The 18,372-nt window shown below is 34.6% G+C and overlaps 1 protein-coding gene across 1 annotated transcript in view; it reads left to right on the top strand.

Annotated features, from left to right (window-relative positions):
- CSMD1 (CUB and Sushi multiple domains 1) overlaps positions 1-18,372 on the top strand; it is a 1,092,711-nt gene that overhangs the window by 1,010,312 nt on the left and 64,027 nt on the right. The window contains exons 50-51 of the mRNA XM_068183622.1: positions 7,411-7,596; positions 17,498-17,692. Of these exons, the coding sequence (XP_068039723.1) occupies positions 7,411-7,596; positions 17,498-17,692 (381 nt within the window). The remainder of the gene's footprint in view (positions 1-7,410; positions 7,597-17,497; positions 17,693-18,372) is intronic.

Below are 18,372 nucleotides of genomic sequence, written 5' to 3'. Positions count from 1 at the left end.
TGCAGGATAAAATTCTGTTCCAGATTAAAACAAATTTTTAACATCTTTACGTGGGATAAAGTTTTGATTCATGTGCCTAAACATGGAAGTCTAGTGTCACTTTCAGTGTCCTGAGGTGTTTCACCACTCCTCCATCCACTAGCAGACAAAGGTGCAAAATCCTGTGTTATAGTCTTGCAGGATGTCTTGGAGGCCTAACATTCTCAGGTAACTCTATACAATGGGAAAAATAAAAACAAGCCCCATCTGCCTAAACTATTCTATTTGATCTGTTCAATACTGTTGCTGAAACTTTAGGAGCTATTTTGGTGGCTAGCTGGCAGGTGTCTTCTTTCAAAAGAAATTTTGGTATCTTAATCTGGACCTCAGTTACTTTAAGCATGTGAGGATAGAGACAGTATTCTGAGTGTACTTGTTAGACTGGGGGAGTTGGGGCCATTATTTTAAGGAGGCCCTATATTTTACTTTTCTCCAGAATTTAAAATTTTGTGATTCTTCAGCTGCCACAAATTCTATGCAAATGTATCCCTTAGCTTTCTACTGCTACTTCCACTATTATTCAATCAAATAGCAGAGTTCTGTAAAATGAAAATATAACCCAGCATATAAAAATTCTTATACAGTTAATTCTTTTTTCATAGTTTCTCTCTTTTGTTAGAACAGTCTAATGTTAAGAGTTTTGCTTTACATTTTTAGGTTTTACATTTTATGTTCACAATGGCACCGAAATTGTTTCAAATTTGCCATTCTAACCTTGAAAATTATGACCAAACATAAGGAGGTTTATGAATGGAGAAAAAAGTTTTTAAACAATTGAAGAAAAAGCCCCCACTTTTAAGGACAAAATTGAATAATTCACAGAAAGGAGGAGGGAAAATGTAGAGATGTGCAGGACTTGGTATAACATCCCAGGACTTGTTAGTGGATAACCAAGGGTTAAAGAGCCTCAGAAAGTAATACATTCTGAACAGAACTTAAGAGAACTCAAGAAAATAGTAAAATACTTCAGACACTGTGTCTACCCTTTTTTTATCACTATGTGCAAGAAGGAGCTTTGAAATTTTAGCAATCTAGCATGTTCAAAAATACCTTTTTTCTTTAATTATAAGCTGTATTTATAATTTCATCAATACATATGGCTGTAGGTATGTAGATTTCTGTAAACAATGGGAGAAACCAGTATTTGCAAGATAGATTGTTTAATCTTTACAATAAATTTCCTATAAATGTAAGATTCCTCATTTTGATATACAACTTTACAACTCTGGCACAATTATTCCAACTTATTTGTCTGAATGAGGCATATGTTTTTCAAAAAACTCTGAAATGGAGAGCATATTTAAAAATTTATTTAGTACCTGTTATCAAAATGCATTCTTTTTGAAAATTAATTAAAATTACACACTTGGTGCAGCTCATGGATTTCATTATAGGATCTTTCTAAATCAAAATGCCTTTGATTAGTTTAGAAATTTCTGTAAAACCGGTCCTGCAGGGTTACATTTGTAATTAATAACTTGCATTTGTGAGAATTAATTTTTGAAATGAAGTTTGATCTTATTATCAAAAAGGGTAATTATTTTTTGCATATCTGTTACAACAGCATCTAATTTGAATATGAAAACATCTAATATGAGTTGATCTGATAGGGTCAGAAGATATTTTTCAATTCATCTGGTCAAATGCAAATGTTGTAATAATGTCCTGAATGCTGTATAAAAAACTTGACTCCTATCTAGGAAATTATAACTTACTGTTATTGCTTTTATTTCATTTGTGAAGTGAAAAGAGAAACATGAGTCATGCTACATTCAAAAGAGATATGGAGAGAAAATAACAATTCTTATATAATAACACTAAGTGGCTGCTGAGAGGAAATAGTAAGGCCCCAGTAATGATACTGACAACATTTGTCAGCCACTGATTAGCTCATGTATGGATTTCCATGCTGGGGGAGAGTAGAAAGAGAAGACTGAGGCTGGGGATGAAGAGAATACAAGAGAAAATATAAGAAAAGCTTAGCAAGAAAAGCAGTTGGAATGAAAAACTGAAAGCAAGTTGTCAGGGTCAATATGGCTCAGCAGTGCTGGGTTGCCGGAGCCTGGAGGCTGAGACATGGAACAAGTGAGAGTGCAACAGAGTCTCTGGTAGGCATGAGCAAATGCCCCTCTTTATCTCACCTGTTCTTCCTATACAGGACTCAGCTTTTGACTTTGTTCTGCCTGATATCTCCCACTCATTCTTAAAAGAGCTAAAAAAATTTTTAAAGAGCTTTGAAAAACCCATGGCTGCTCTTCACCATTCAAGTTACTTCCTAGTAGGTTTATAAAAGAAAACTGGAGGTACTTACTTTAAGGAAGTTCTCACCTGAATTGTAAGTACTTGGAAAGGCTCTATTTATGACAGAAGCATGATACAAGCTTAGGTAATGCCAACAGTTCCTGCTTAAAATGCTGATTCCAGGCACTGTCATTATGCTTACCTCTGTTCTTGAAGTGTATGGATGTACACTGTGGAGCTAGAGATCTTTGTACATTTTGTTATGCTGAACAAAGATTATTCCAGGACCATGACTGCATTCTATGTTTGCTCTGGGAGAGTGGGCTTGAAAACACCCATTTACAGTTTGCACAAGACCTATAACTCTGAGGCCACCAAACTACTTCCTCATAAAATTAGGTGTTTTGTGGTTTTGGGTATGGAATTAGCTTGGGCCTTTCACCTTTTTGGTAAATGCTACTATGAAAAAATGTCCCTTTTAGCATACAGTCTTAAAAATGTGAGGTAAGTAGCAAATTAAAAATACCAAATTCCAGCTATCTCTTATAAACGAGTGACCATATTTCAGAATATAAAACAATAAGTGTATTACTCTAGACTAAAAAAATTCCAGAAATTTAGGGAGAAACCAGGTAGTTTTAAAATCAATCTTTTAATAAGCTAAAATTAGTTCCAAAATGAATGAAGTAATTAATCTGTGTTATTTCTTGATAGAGGAATTACAGTTACCCTTACATTAACAAGATCCTAAGTTAGGTTTTTCTTTTTTTTTTTTTTTTTTTTTTTTTTTTTTTTTTTTTTTTTTCCTCAGAGGAGATAGTGAAATACAGGAATAGATTGCCTGTGGAGAGTGTGAAATTTTCATCGTTGGAGATCTGTCAAAAACAAATAGATTAAGATTGGTCAAGTACAATTTTGACTTTTGATAGGAGAATAGGCTAGATGATCACTCATAACAGGCTTTTTTTATACTCCCAACTCCATTTTCACTTCCTTTTTTATTTTTGTATGTATCCAAGTCTGAGAATTGTCAATGCTCTCTCTAATGTTTCCAATTGGATATGATACACATAAGCCACTGAGCATGTTTTTGTTTTGAATCCCACTTTTAGGGACTTCTCTGTTTCTAACTACAATTTTTGGGTATTTAAATACCTTTTCCAGCACTATGTTCAATGCCAGAAACAGGTCACTGAATGATGAATGCTTGTAGATTAACTTTAGGGATTTTCCAGCATATGAAAATAAACTCAATGTCTTCCTGTAATGCACTCCCCAGCTTCATTTCCATATGCAATGAAATTGCATGCTTTGAAGATAAATAATATGTAAATATCTTACTGGAATACAGGTATATAGATACTTTAAAGTATTGCCATACACCTTAAATTTACTGGTTTTAATAAGAAATAAATGCAAGTATGATGTAGAACATGAAAGAGCAACTAGAACTACATCTCAGTTTCTAGTCCCCTTGCATTGGAAGAAGTATATTTTTCTGCTGTGCAAGATAACAGATACAATTAAGGCTGACTTATATTTTTAACACTCTGAATGCACATCTCCCAGCTGGAACCTGTCAGTCCCATTGACCTAAGAAACATGCCGACAATTTCTCAGGTCAGAAGATTTTCTCACACAATTCTTAATTCTTTAACAATCATGATGCTGAGAGCTTCAAAATACTTGGTTGTGGCACAGTAGTGTCATTGTTTCCACTGTCCAAACAAAATATGCCATTTTAACCCCTTTGGTTCAGCTTACTTTACTTTAAATTTTAAAATACTTGCTATTTACTGAAATTCCCCTTGCTGATACACTTTGTTTTAACACTGCTGCTCTAAAAGCCTTTAGCAGCCTTGATACATTTGTAGCAACAGGAATATTTTATTCCAATCCCAGGCTCTGGGAGACAAGCATACAAGAAATAAACAGATAAGACTCTAATTGGAACAGTGCCAGAATGCCCAAACTGCTTTTATGATAAGTAGCTAAAGCAGCAGTGAGAAAAGCCTGGCAATTTAGCAGTGCAAGATTTGGAAACAACTAAGGAAAGAAGGGACACAGTAAGGGCTGAGGTACCCTCTAAGGATGAAAGTGCTGAAGTGTGATAGGTAACCACAGATTTTGAGGTGCTTTAGCATACTGGACATTGCATCAGACCTGACTTAACTGAGAGGCCCACCTGTGTCTGAGCAGGCATTGTACATCTTTTATTCCGTAAAATAACTTGCACGTAAGAGCTACTCAGTCTTGAACATTTCAGTGTGTCTCTAAAAAGGTTATTGCTAAAGGTGAAGAACAAATGCTGACAGAATTATTAGCTTCTACCATGAACGAAACAGACCTGAATTGGTTTGTTGGGGTTTTTTTTTTGTTTGTTTTGTTTTCAAATGGCATAATAAAAGCTTCTTGCTTTACTAAGTTATTTGAAGTTATTTCATGTTTGGAGTATTTAGAGGGAAATAAAATGAGGTCTACCTGGATATATAGATGGGCACATACATGGGATGGGTTGATAGACTTATAGTTTTGAGTTTTGTTTTTATACAATTAAATGTGTACGCACTTAACACAGAGATTACTGTTTTAATATGAGAAAGGAGACCTGAAAATGTTGATCAGAAGTTAAATCTTAACCAAAAGCATTCAGACACGTTGTCACAAATCAGAAAAGAACTGTAAGGCATGTTAGGACAAGTGGAGGTATAGTGCAAGACATTGGGAACACTGAAATATTTCACAGTAACCATGACTTGAAATGCATTGGCATTTTTATTTTTATGATATACGACAGTAGAGTGTGAGTTTCATTTTCCATCAACTCAGCATGCAGAAAAACTTTTTTCAAGTATTGCTTGCCTGACACAAGATCAGAGTTGATTCTAGTTGTGGATAAAATATTCAGCTGATGTTTAGGGAATATAGAGCATTTAACTAGATACACTTATGCTGACTGTTGAATACACCAGAGACCTGAAAAACTACCACTCCTGCTGTGGTCACCTAGTGGAAAATGACTTCTAATATAAAAACCTTTTCCCAGAAGCTGCAGAACTTGCTTTTATCCTTCCACTTCTCTATTTTCTCTTACATGATTCAGAGCAGTTAAAACTGGAATTCCAGAACCCCTTCCTTATCACTTCTCTCTACCTTCTCTGTCCCAGTACTACTCCTTCCATTGGCATGAGGCTCAGCCCCTGCCCACTGATGGAGAAATATTCAGTTTTGATAAGAGGATAATCCTAACAATTCTGGTTAGGATACAAAAAGTGCCAAGAAGTTGTATTACAAAGCAGGCAGCTTATTTTGGAACATTCCTATAGCTCTACTTCTTTGAGCAACATGACAAATTCCAGATTAAAGGAACAGCAGAAATGAAGTAATCATTAGACGTTTCATTATGGTTATATCTCCTCATTGTAATAATTTTCAAAATACTGTATTGTATTTAATTTAAATTCATCAGATGTGACAACTTGGAAACATTGAAAACATTGAAAGTTGTGTTTATGGTACCATGATGATGTGTTCTGAAATTAATAATTTACATTGAATTGGGTATATAGTGATAAAAACTTTTTTTTTCAAAAAATATTAATCTTCACCACTAAAACAGATTTCAGACAAATACTGATTTCTTCTTTTGAAATTTATTTATTTTTATTTTAAAATATTGAAATATTGAAATACTGAATTTCTTCTTACCATTAACTGCATGTAAGGAAAAAATACTTTAGTTTGTAAAACTTTACTTTTTATTGGTAAATATTTAAAAATTAAAGCTTCAAAGCTTTCAGTGTATTTACTACAGAGCAGTAAACTGGATGCCAAACTCAGAGTAGCTTGTGATTCTGTACATACACACACATATTGGTTTATATGAACTCATGAAATAGATTCATTGTAATAATTTGATAGGTAGCCTGCTCCAAGTTGCCATTTTGCAGAAAGTAACATCCTTTCACAGAAGATAATACAACTTTACCTTCAGAAGAACTGTGGGACAAACATAAAGTTTATACCAGCTTTAGTAACTTATTGAAGGACCTAGAGTTAATATCTGTACATTAATAACCGCTTTAAAATAAATGTAGCATTAAAAGGAATTAAAAAAAATATATATATTGTCAAAGCAATGAACCTGAGAAGTCAGATGACAGAAGGCAATCTTGACTTGGAGACCTTTCTGAAGGTCTGAAAAGTGACTGGAATAGACATTTTTATAATTATACTTTGCCCAAAAATTGTATATTATGAGATACTGTTAAAGGAATGCTGGCTATTAATAATTAATATAGAAGCCTAAAAAAGCACCCTAGATGCTACTCAAACTTCACTGGGTTGACAGCAAATTAAACTTGTGATCTTGGAAACAAAAAAAAAAAAACTGTTCATTTGGACTTAAACTCAGAAGGTGGAAAAAAAAAAAGAAAATAATTCAGTAAATAATTTCCTTCATGTTGTAGAAAATTGATAAGCCTAGATACAGATAATATTTAAAATTCTGAAATAAAGTAGTCAAATATGTAAATATGGTTTAAAATTTCTGAATCATGTCCTTAAGTGAACACTTCCCTTTCTAGTCATATATTTGGCTGCTTTTCTCATCAGACGAAAAATGTTAAATTGAATTCTTTAGCAATATAGTTCTAAATGCATAGAACAAACAAACATGAAATATATGAACAAACTGTGATGAAGTAGTGCAGGATTGAAAGAAAGCCTGAAAGAATGGAGCAGACTACTAGAAAGCATTTAGGAGTTTTTAAGTTCATTGTTTCTTGGACTAAATCTCTTTGGACACTTCTGATTTTTTTCTCCAGCCAATAAACCATTGCCCTTAGCCTGTGTTGAAAATTTTCTCTCTGCAGTGATTATACTGAACTAAATAATTAATTATAAAATGTTTGTCGATATTAGAAGCACTTATAAGTTTTTATCAATGTTTTAAATACCGTTATACTTATCAGAATATTGCAAATACGATGCAAAATTAATTTCAACTGTTATAAATGAGATATATCAAAATTACTAATCTATGTTTCTTATTTCAGTGGTGGGACAGTATTTGAAAGATATATATAATAAAATTCCATTTCTTCATATTTTTCTTTTCTTTCTTTTCAGCTGTATCTTGTGGTATTCCTGAATCCCCTGGGAATGGTTCAGTTATAGGTAATGAATTCACTTTGGGCAGTAGATTGATATATGAATGTAATGAGGGCTTCAAGCTAGAATCTAGTCAGCAAGCAACAGCAGTGTGTCAAGAAGATGGATTATGGAGCAACAAAGGGAGGCCACCTGTTTGCAAATGTAAGTGGGCATGTATTTCTAAAGAATATTTCCCCACAATTTTCTCAGGCAATTCTTCAATGCTGATGTTTAGGTTTTACATATACTTATGCCCTGAAATGGCCATTCAGCATGTAGTAAAGTAGAAGAGGCCTACAAATTTGTTTAATTAAAATTTCTTTGTTTTATCTTATTCAAAACATCTGAATTTAAATCCTTAGATAATTAAATTTCCTGTATATTTTCTTATTATTAATAATATGCCCTTCACCATGATGAGTTACAATCAGCAATTATAATTTTTTTTTTTTAATATAGCTTCTAAAGTAATAAAAGCAAAAATTATTTCTTAAAAGATTTGTGTAGATAATTAAGCTGGATAGGACTTCTTCAGTCTTCATTTCTGCCTCCTGTCAGGAACAAGCCAATGTAGTGCAGGCTTATCTACTATATGGCTTAGCCTCTCATTTGCATTGGGCAGTCACTTCTCTCTGTCCTGCATCAAAGCAATAATTAACTGAGCCTGACTTCAACGTGACTTGAAATACTGATTAGGACATAATCTCAAAGTTAATAATTGCTATAATACTATGCGTAAGAATGTTGACAGTTAATTTAGAACCTTGATCTAATCAACAGCATATGTATGTGCCTTCCAGATTCTGAATTTGATAAGCACTTTTATTTTTAAACAAGTAAAATTCAACTCATTTTAAAAGAAATAGTAAAATGAGGCAAATGCAAGAATTGTGAAGTTATACATGATTGTGAAAGGGTTTTCATTTATTTGAATCAATTAATATCAAACAATTATTAGAAAATATTTTTGAAAGTTAGTGTGAGAGAATTTCTAGGCATCTTTGATAGATGGTTTTTTTAACCTAATCTTGAACACCCTCCTGAATACACTCTTTCAGTAATTTACTTTCCTCCTTGCAGTGTTTCCTAGTATTTATATAATCTGAAGCTGGTTTTCTGTAATGTAAAGACTTTATTTCATTTTGTATCCACAGCGGACAAATAGAAGTTACTTTATACTTCTCTTATTCTTCTTAATGTGTTTGAAAGCTGTTATTTTTCAGTGTAGTGGGTTATCCTTGGTGAGCAGTCACACCTCACCTAGCTGTTCACTCCCTTTCCCTTTTCAGCCAGATGGGAAAAATGGGATGAATACTCTCATGGGTCAAGACAAGGAAAGAGAGAGGACTCAGCTTGGAAAAAGTTAATTTAATGTATTGCCAATTAAAATAAGATGAAATAAGCTTTGGAAAATAAATGTTAAAAAAATCAAAACAATGCTTTCCTTCCTCTATTCCCAGGGTTACCTTCATTCTGTTGGTTCTTTTCCTTACTCCAGCCAGTGCTAGGGGATAAGGAATGGGAGTTGTGGTCAGCTTATTAAAGGCTTCTCTCTGCTTCTTCTTCCTCCTTGCACTTTTCCTCTAATCCAGCATATGTCTTCTTCATAAGCTATTGAACTTCAAGATAAACTTCTTGTAGTATGGCTACTCCATCAGCTACAGTTTCTTCAAGAAATTATATCCATCTGCTCCAGTGTGGGCTGCAGTATGGATATCTGCTCTGGCATGGTCCTCTCCATTGCAAAACACCAGCTCTGGTGTTTTTGCCTGGAACACATCCCTCTTATATGACCTTAGTGTTCCCTCTGCTGTTTCTCACTCATTTTGTTTGAGTCTTCTTTGCCTGTGCAAAGTTTTGCCCTTTCCTAAACAGGGTTTCACCAAGGTGCTACCATCATGGCTGCAGAGCTCAGCCATGTTCTGCAGTGGGTCCTTTGGAACTGACTGTGCCCAGTAGACTCTCCTCACAAAGGCCACCCCTGGAGCTGCTTACTCACCCCTGCCAACACCTTGACTCCTGAATCCAGTGCACTCAGTCACCTTTTCTGTAGAGATAACTATCTTACTGTGATTCTTTCTCACTCTTTCTTCCTACTTTTAGGACCAGTGATTCTCATTATTGTCCTCTGGACAATCTCCAATTGATCTTCACATTTCTTGAAGGGCAGCGCCTAAAACTGTACACAACAATTCCACAGAGTACATAAAGAGGATTATTCAAAACCAGCTGTGATCACACAGACATGATGTGAATTCCAAGTTGTATACAGAGGGAAGGCAGTGCTCCAGTGTATTGAAGCGAGCTTCATTTTCAGAAAAAAATTGACAATGTACAAAGCACATAACTTGAATGATTAATCAGCAAAAATGTCAACAGGTTGTTTTTTTTTTTTTTTTGAGGGAAGAGGCCAGATAAAGTATCTAGGGATTAGATGTACTAAATTCATAACACTATATCTGCAATGGAAAAAAAAATATTTAAAAAAAAGCTCATATTATTGAAATGTTCTGACTTAACCAATGACTACCCTTTAAAAGAAAGCTTATTTACTAACATTTAGCACAACTTTCAACATTAAAAATTTTGTTTTGTATTTATAATAAACAAAGTGTATAATATTTTCTTCCTTATCTTCTCTTTTCTTTTCCTAAAAATTTATTGTTTGAAAAAGAATCCAATTACTTCTAAATCTAGGTGTGCTAAATTAAAGTGCTAGTGATGTACATGACAATTTAAAATCAATATTTTCAGAATGGATTGCTGTTCTGAGGCCAGCATGTTTTACCCATGATTTCTTACTTGCAAAGTGCAGAGAGCTTAGACAATCTGCATAACAACCTGTTTTTTTCAGTATTGCTGCTGTAAGGATAGACGTGTTTAGTCTCCAGAAACAGAAACATCTCTAACTTGATGGGAAGTAAACACAGCACAGAAAGGTAAATGGCAAATAAATAGGTTAATTTTTATTCCCGTATCTATTAAAATGAAGGTTGAAATCAGGGCAGTTTGTTTTGCAAAGCACCTCTGATAATATCATGCCTGAGGCAGATGTTTGAAAGGCCTTTCTTTTCATTAAAAGCATTTACATCAGATTTTAAGCATGAAAAATATGATTCGTGATGGTCATAGAGCAAGACACTGATGGATCATGGATATTAGGCTACTGAATTTAATTACAGAAAATGCAAAGCAACAGATATCTACTAAGAAAGCTTAATTGAATGACAAATATCTTGCTTCAGTTATTCTTCACAGAGATCCTTAGAACATGGCGAAGGGAAGAGACTTCTCTATTGCTCTTCCATAGAATCATAGAATCAGGAAAGAGTTTGTGTTGGAAGGAACATTAAAGATCATATAGTTCCAACCCCCCTGCCATGACCAGGAATATGTTCCACTAGACCAGGTTTCTTATGGCCTCATCTAACCTGACTTTTAACACTTCCAGGAATTGGACATTCTCAGCCTCTCTGGGAAAGCTGTTCCAGCGCCTCACCACTCTCATAGTGAAGCATTTCTAATCTAAACTTATTCTCTTTAAATTTGAAACCACTCTCCTTTTCCTATCACTACATGCTCTTGTGAAAAGTCTCTCTCTCTAGCTCTCATGTAGCTCCCTTAGGCACTGGAAGGCTGCTCTAAGGTCTCCCAGGAGCCTGCTTTTCTCCAGGCTGAATGACACCAACTCCCTCAGCCTGTCATCATCAAGGTGCTCCAGCCCACTGATCATCTTTTTGGCCTTCTCTGTATTCACTCCAACAGGTCCACATCTTTCTTTTGTTGGGGGCCCTAGAGCTGGACACAGTGTTACAGGTGGGGTTTCATGGGAGCAGAATAGGACCTCTCTCAACCTACTGGCCACACTTCTTTCAATGCGGCCCAGAGTGCAGTTGGCCTTCTGGACCGCAAGTGCACATTGCTGGCTCCTGTCAAGCTTCTCATCAACCAACACCCCAAGTACTTCTCCTCAGAGCTCCTCTCAATTTATTCTGTGCCCAGCTTATACTCGTGGAAGCAGCATCTCTGTATTCTTTCATGACACCTCATCTTGCTTCCACAGGGCATACACCTTCCTTTCAGATTGCCCTGATCCATGGGTAGGACCTTGCACTTGGCCTTATTGAACTTCACAAGGGTCACCATTATCCACTGATTTGTTTACTTTTCAAATCCATGTCTCTCTGGCCTTTGCTCTTACTGCTTTCCTTTTCATAGGAGCATGTGGATGCATAACCTAGAATACTGAGTTTATGGTTCATTCTTCTAACATTTCAATTGGCTAAGATAGTCCCTGTAACTGCGTAACTTCATTGCTCTTTTTCACTATTCCTTTAATAAATTTATTCAAAAATTTAAATCAGGTTCTTGATTGGTTTATGCTAATTCATCTAACATCAAATATTTTAAGGAACAGCAAGCGTCACTTTTCTTTAATCTTTGTATTGCTGTAGATATTTTTTTTTTGAAGATGTAGTGTGCTAAGCTGTAACAGTGATGGTTCAGATATCTTTTTTTCTATAAATAAATTGAAAAATAATTTTAAATTTTATAATTTATGAGTTTATAAAATTAGCTTTTTCAATAATTTTTAATATGTTTGGAAAATATCTAGTTATAGAACTAAGAATCATAAGTAGTTCTGAAATAAAACATTAGTTGTAATATAAATGCAAAACCAAATTTGCTAAGATGAACAAAGATTCACATTAACTCATTGTAGATATTGTGCTGGTGTTTTGTATTTGCTAAGACATTCAGAACATCATACCCATTTTCTTTAACAAATCCTAAGGTCAGTAAGTATTTTTTGAAGTATTTTGTCAGCGTTTGGTATGTAATATGGAGTACTTATTCAAGGAACTGTACTAAAACTTTTCATAAATTTAGCAATTTTTAATTAGTCCAGATACATTAGACTGATAACAGATTGGCTTGATATAGCTGAATGGATTGACAGACTGCTGCTGAATACTACATGAGTCTTTTGTTTATCTATTTTGTGGTTTTGAAGCCTTTCCTGTCTGAATATATTGACTAACATGAACAGCTTAATTTCCTTTGTTTCAGCATACTGAGACTATCAACTTGCTTAAGTGATCTTACTTTGTTCTTGGGTCTTTGTTCATAGATTTTATGATATATAGGATTACTTGGTTTCCTATTGTCTTCTAATTTTACTAATACTTGTGAACTTAAAGCACACTACTGTCTCAGATATAATGCATGACTTTACCTTAATGTTTTTCATATTGTTAAGTTAATACTGAAGTTATTCAAAAGGTTATATTTGAAAAATGTAGGTCACATTACTGCATTAAGTTCACCAAATAGTAAGTCCAAAATGCCTTTTCCCCATTTTTGTGGTTGTTAACTACCAGCTGAAGAATGGCAATTAAGTATCATATGCTCCTTGCACATAATAAATAATAATAATATTACTTATTAACACAAAATATTGCAAAATAATAATAGCAAGTATTAATAAATAGCAAGTTCCTCTAATTGAGATATTTTTCCATCATGAACATTATACTTTGTTTTTCTTTGAAAAAGATAATTGCACTCAGAGTCACAATATTCAAGATACTCTTGAAGAGCAACCTTCAGATGTTCTTCAACACTTCCCAAAATAAGCTTTTCCATGAAGTCTATTTTTCACTTTTTATATTTAGAGCAGTGAAGGAGTAAAATTTTTCACTGAAGTGAGACTGATAGGCCTGTAGTTTCCAGGGTCCTCCTTCTTGCCTTTCTTGAAAACTGGGACAATGTTCCCCAGCTTCCAGTCAGCTGGAACCTCTGCAGCTTCCCAAGACTGCTCAAAAATCATCAAGAGATGTTTTGCGATGACATAACCGAGCTCTTTGAAGATTCTTGGATGAATCCTATCTGTAGGTATCCAGCTGAAGCATCAGATCATACACAATTTCAGGGCTGACTGGAACCTGATCATTCTCGTAGTCATGGTTCTCCAGTTCAGGGCGCTGGGACCCCCTTGGTGCATCATCCGTGTTGAAGCAGAGACAAAGAATGCATTAAGCGCCTCTGCCTTGTCCATGTCCCTGTTTGTGAGGTGACTGTCCTCATCTTGCAATGGGTTGATATTGTTTCTACATTGACTTTTGCTATTAATATATTTGAAAGACTCTTTATATTGTCCACCGTATTTTTGGCCATCTTCAACTCCAGTTGAGTTTTGTCTGGATGAATTTTCTCCCTACAGTGGCAAGCAGTATTTCTCTATTATTTCATGACACCTCATTTTGCTTCCACAGGGCATACACCTTCCTTTTTTGCCTTATTTCCAAGAGGAGATCCCTGTTCAGCCAAGCCAGCCTTTTGCCTCACCTGCTTGACTTTTGACATTCCTGTGCCCTTAGGGAGGCAAAGCTTAAAAAATGACCAGACGGATCCCAATACCTGCAAAAATATTTTCCGTGGGGATTTTACTTACTAGTTCCCTGAGAAGTTTGAAGTCTGCACTCCTCATTCCAGAGTTGAAGTTTTGCTGGCACTTTTCCTCTTGTCAACAATTTTAAACTCAGCAGCTTTACCATCACTGCAGCCAAGACAGTCACAATCTCCACTTCACTTATGAGATCTTCCCTGTTGACAAGCAATAGATCCAGGAGGGCATCTTTCTGAGCCAGCTCTCTTAGGATCTGTTCCATGTCATCCCAGATTTTTAGGAATCTTCTGCACTGGGTTGTAGCACACCATCTGTGTGGTTCTCCCACATAATTTCTGACAAGCTGAAGTCCCCCATAAGGACAAGAGCAGTTGATTTGGGAGTGTCCCTTAGTTGCTCAAAGAATAATTTGTTGGCATCATCTTCCTGGCATCACAATGACATTCACATGATTGGTTTGTCCCTTGATTCTTATCCAGAAACTATCAACTGAGCCATTGCCAACAGAGAACTCCATCTATTCTAACCCTTCTATTACATCAATGCCACCCCCTCTCCACCTGTTGCCTTTTCTGCCCTGCCTTATCCCTCCTAAAGAGCCTGTCATCATCCAAGAGGGCACTCCAGTCACAGGACTCATCCCACCGGGTTTAATTTATGCCAATGATATCAGACTAGGACTGGGGCAAAGCTTCGAGCTCATTTTGTTTTACTTATGCTGGGTGCATGTGTAGAAACATTTAAGTCTGATACTTTGTAGCCAGCACCTTGTGAAGCAGATTGATGTTACTGCTTTTTTTCCTCAAGTTTTAGCACACCATACCATCGCTAATCATTGCCAAGCCTGGTATTTTCCATTTCCCCCTTCCAAAATACTTTAACTCATTGTCAGTGAGCCCCACTAGCTCCTGTGTTAGAGCTCTTTCTCCCCTCTGAGAAAGGTGCATCTTATCAGGTGTCAGTAGACCACATGTTAAGTAGATCATCCCATGGTCAACAAACCCCAAATTTTTCCACTTACACCAGCCTCAAAGCCACACATTGACCTGACAGATCTGCCTATTTGGGCTTCATAACAATTCTTTTTTTATGGTAATTATAGGTCAGTATGAATTCCCTGGTTTTGAGTCTATTCAGAATTACCAATATATGAAGATTGTCATGTCATTAAAATAGATAAGCTTAATCATTATTTCAAATTATAATTATGTTTTCTGACCTGTATTTTATGTAAATAAATGTTATTTATAAAATTTATTATAAAAATGTCTGTAGAAGTAAGAGAACATCTTCACATCTGCAAGAAATTGAGATAATTCTTTAAGAGTTTCATCTATGTAAATGAGAATTTAAATAGTGCCCAGACCATCAGTTTCCAAGAGACTGACCACAAAGGCAAGTTGTTGCACTCATTCACAAACCATGTGCACAAAATCAAGCACCTGTTAATAGTAACTTTTTTGTTTCTTGAATGATGAAGAATTTGATAAATCAAAATCAGTCCCTGTAAAATTAATTTTTTTCAAGCAGCAGGTTTAGTTGATTACATCAACACAGCATAGAAGTTTATTCTGTATTGAGCAACATCTTGAATTAGAGATCATACATTTATGCATTAGAATCTGATAGTTGTTTGTAAAGTGTGCTTGCAAATTTAAGTGTATCTATAGATAAAGAAAGAATAAATTGCATACTGACCTCAGTATGTAGAGGTAGCATCTATGCAGTTTATTTATATATTCTGAAATAGCTGAGCCTGTTTTGAGATGTCCTATGCCTAATTCTAAGATTTTTGCTATTGGACTTAATAAGAAGCTCGCTTTCATATTTGAAAGAAACAATAAAACTATTGTTTGGCAGGAGGAGTGATAAAAAGGTTTAAGTTGATAGGCATTAAGTTCCTATTTAGAATATGTTTTGCTTTCTGAAAGACTTACATGATTTTCACTACAAGGTGTTAAGCAGAGTGTTTCAATATGCATATTTTATTTAACAAGTACAGAAAAAGATTTCTTGGTTGATAGTTCATAAACTTTCCATAGCTATGAAACGCAGTTTAGTATTAATACCAAAATAAATTAAATTAGGAAGTAGGAAGTCCTCTATTAACCTGGGATACCATTCTTCAGTAGTCAAAATATTGTTTTAAAGGCCAAAGTGAAAACATATTAAGTTTCAAAGTGATTGCACACTGGCAATCCTTCCTAACATATACAAAACAAAATCTAAGAAAATATTCTACAATTTCAGCTCAATATAACATTATAATCTGTCATTTGGAAGTTCTTCAAATTATTTCTCCCTTATAAATACTTACACATCTTCATAGATAGGCTGTGTTCAGTTCTGATTTTCCTGGATGCCAAAATTTGCCATGAGTAAGATAACTATTGGAAAAGGTAGACGTATAATTATAACATTAACATCTATATTTTTACAGGTATTTTGATTCTATCACTTTCCCTTTAGTTCAGTGATTGCCTTAACTAGTCTCTTCCATCACACATTCATACTTGTGAGCCTCTTTATACCTCTCAGACAGTGTGAAATCTACAGAATATGTAATTATTTATTTATGTATTTATTTTGCCAGCTTGTCAGTCTTTTTCCTTGTGGCATGGTATGAATTTATTGTAGCATAAATGAGAACCATGCTCTTCTATTTATTTCTTCATTTAGGATTTTTACACTTGCTCCTAATGCTTTTGTCTTCCACTGAGAAACATATGAAGAAATTAAATTTCTGCTACTTCTTGTTGTTGGTTGGTTGATTTTCCTCGGAAAGTATAGCTTTTCTCAACTGTTTCTGGGCTAGTAGTTTTTTCTAAAGTTTTCACTTAGTGAATCTCACTTAGTGACATAAACAGTCAGTAATTCATTCAGACTTTTTCTATAGCAGGGAAATTCTGAATAACATGGTAAAAGATAACAAATATAACTATTATAAATAGTCATAAATATTTTCATAATGCTAGTCTAGAGTCATAGGTACATTAAGATAGAATTCATGTCAATGTCATAAATATTTTAAGAATTCTGTAGACTTAAATTGCAGAGCATCAAATTGAAACTAAAAAAAGAACATAAATTATACTTCTTGTCTGTAGTCAGTAACTGCATTCTGTTACAAAATATGAAGTATTCAAAACAACAGGACTGAAATAACTCTAAAAATCTTCCTAAATATCATCATTTTTTTTAAGTCTTCTAAACTGGAATGAAACATTTTTCTGTATACCCAAAATATATGGTTTTATAGTAATTAGCATTTCACTGTGTGCTAGCAGCTTTTATGGCAACCTGTTTTAAGAACTTCAAGCTTTGCAAGCATTACATAGCAATATTTGCTTTCCATTTTACATCCACCATAGTCTGTAATGTGTTTCGTCTCTGAAATCTTAGAAAAAATCCCATTAGAGAGTATAACTGTATATCATTGTTCCACTACATCCACTAAATGAAAATACACTACAAACTCCAGTTCAATTTGTAATACTCACTGTATGACAATTATTTTTCTTAGAACTTATATTTCCAAAATGACTATGGTATTCTAAGTCTTAGATTGTGAAACACCTTCAAGCAAGGCGAGATATTCACCTATAAAGAAATATAGGGGCAGAATGCTAATATGTACATGTCCTTTCTTCACAGCTGTAACCTGCCCCAGCATAGAGACTCTTCTGTCAGAACATGTTGTGTGGAGACTGATTTCTGGGTCACTGAATGAGTATGGATCTCAAGTCATGCTCAGCTGCAGTCCTGGATATTATTTATTGGGTCAAAGACTCATACAGTGCAGGACTAATGGAACCTGGAGTGTAGGCAATGAAAGGCCAGCTTGTAAGGGTAAGGAACATTCTTGTTTACAGAATATCCTATGCTTTCTAATACATACATTTTCTTTTATAAATGAAGGCTTTAATAAACTATTTTTCTCTTACATTCCAATAAGTAAGAAAGTGTGACATTTTCATTAACTTAAAATTAGTTTATTTCAACTCCTTAGGCGTTAAGTACAAAATGTTTCATACAAGAGCAAATGATGTACCATTAGGAAATCAATTTGTATTTATTCTACTAGGTGGTGCATAAGTATGTAGAAAGTACTAGGAGAGAATGTTGTTACTTTAGAAGATTCCAGATTAGAGTTAGATTAGAAGATGATATTGCTTTGACCTCTTGGGTGAAACATTAAAACTGTACTGTTGGGGAAACATTTATATGAGCTTTTATAGTGTCTTCATACAAAAATGCCATAAATTACATCAATCCTGACTTTGGATGTTTAAAATTTTAGGAAACCTTGGCAATCTCAGTGGAATCATACAGACTTCAAGGGTTACAGTGCCAAAGTCTTAATAAATTTCTCCAAAACTTCATTTTTTCTTTTACAATATATTATTTTTTTTAATTCTGATAACTGCATTTGTGTCCCTTTCTTTTTGTGCACACAGTCTAAAAAAAGTAGTTTTGATATGCTGCCTAATATCCAGCTACTGTTCAGCTGCTAACAAGTTTTTGAAAAG

The sequence above is a fragment of the Anomalospiza imberbis genome, chromosome 3, assembly GCF_031753505.1.
Source record: "Anomalospiza imberbis isolate Cuckoo-Finch-1a 21T00152 chromosome 3, ASM3175350v1, whole genome shotgun sequence".
NCBI classification, from domain to species: domain Eukaryota; kingdom Metazoa; phylum Chordata; class Aves; order Passeriformes; family Viduidae; genus Anomalospiza; species Anomalospiza imberbis.
The sequence above is the reverse complement of the archived record's forward strand: the minus strand, read 5'-3'. Positions and strand labels throughout refer to the sequence as shown.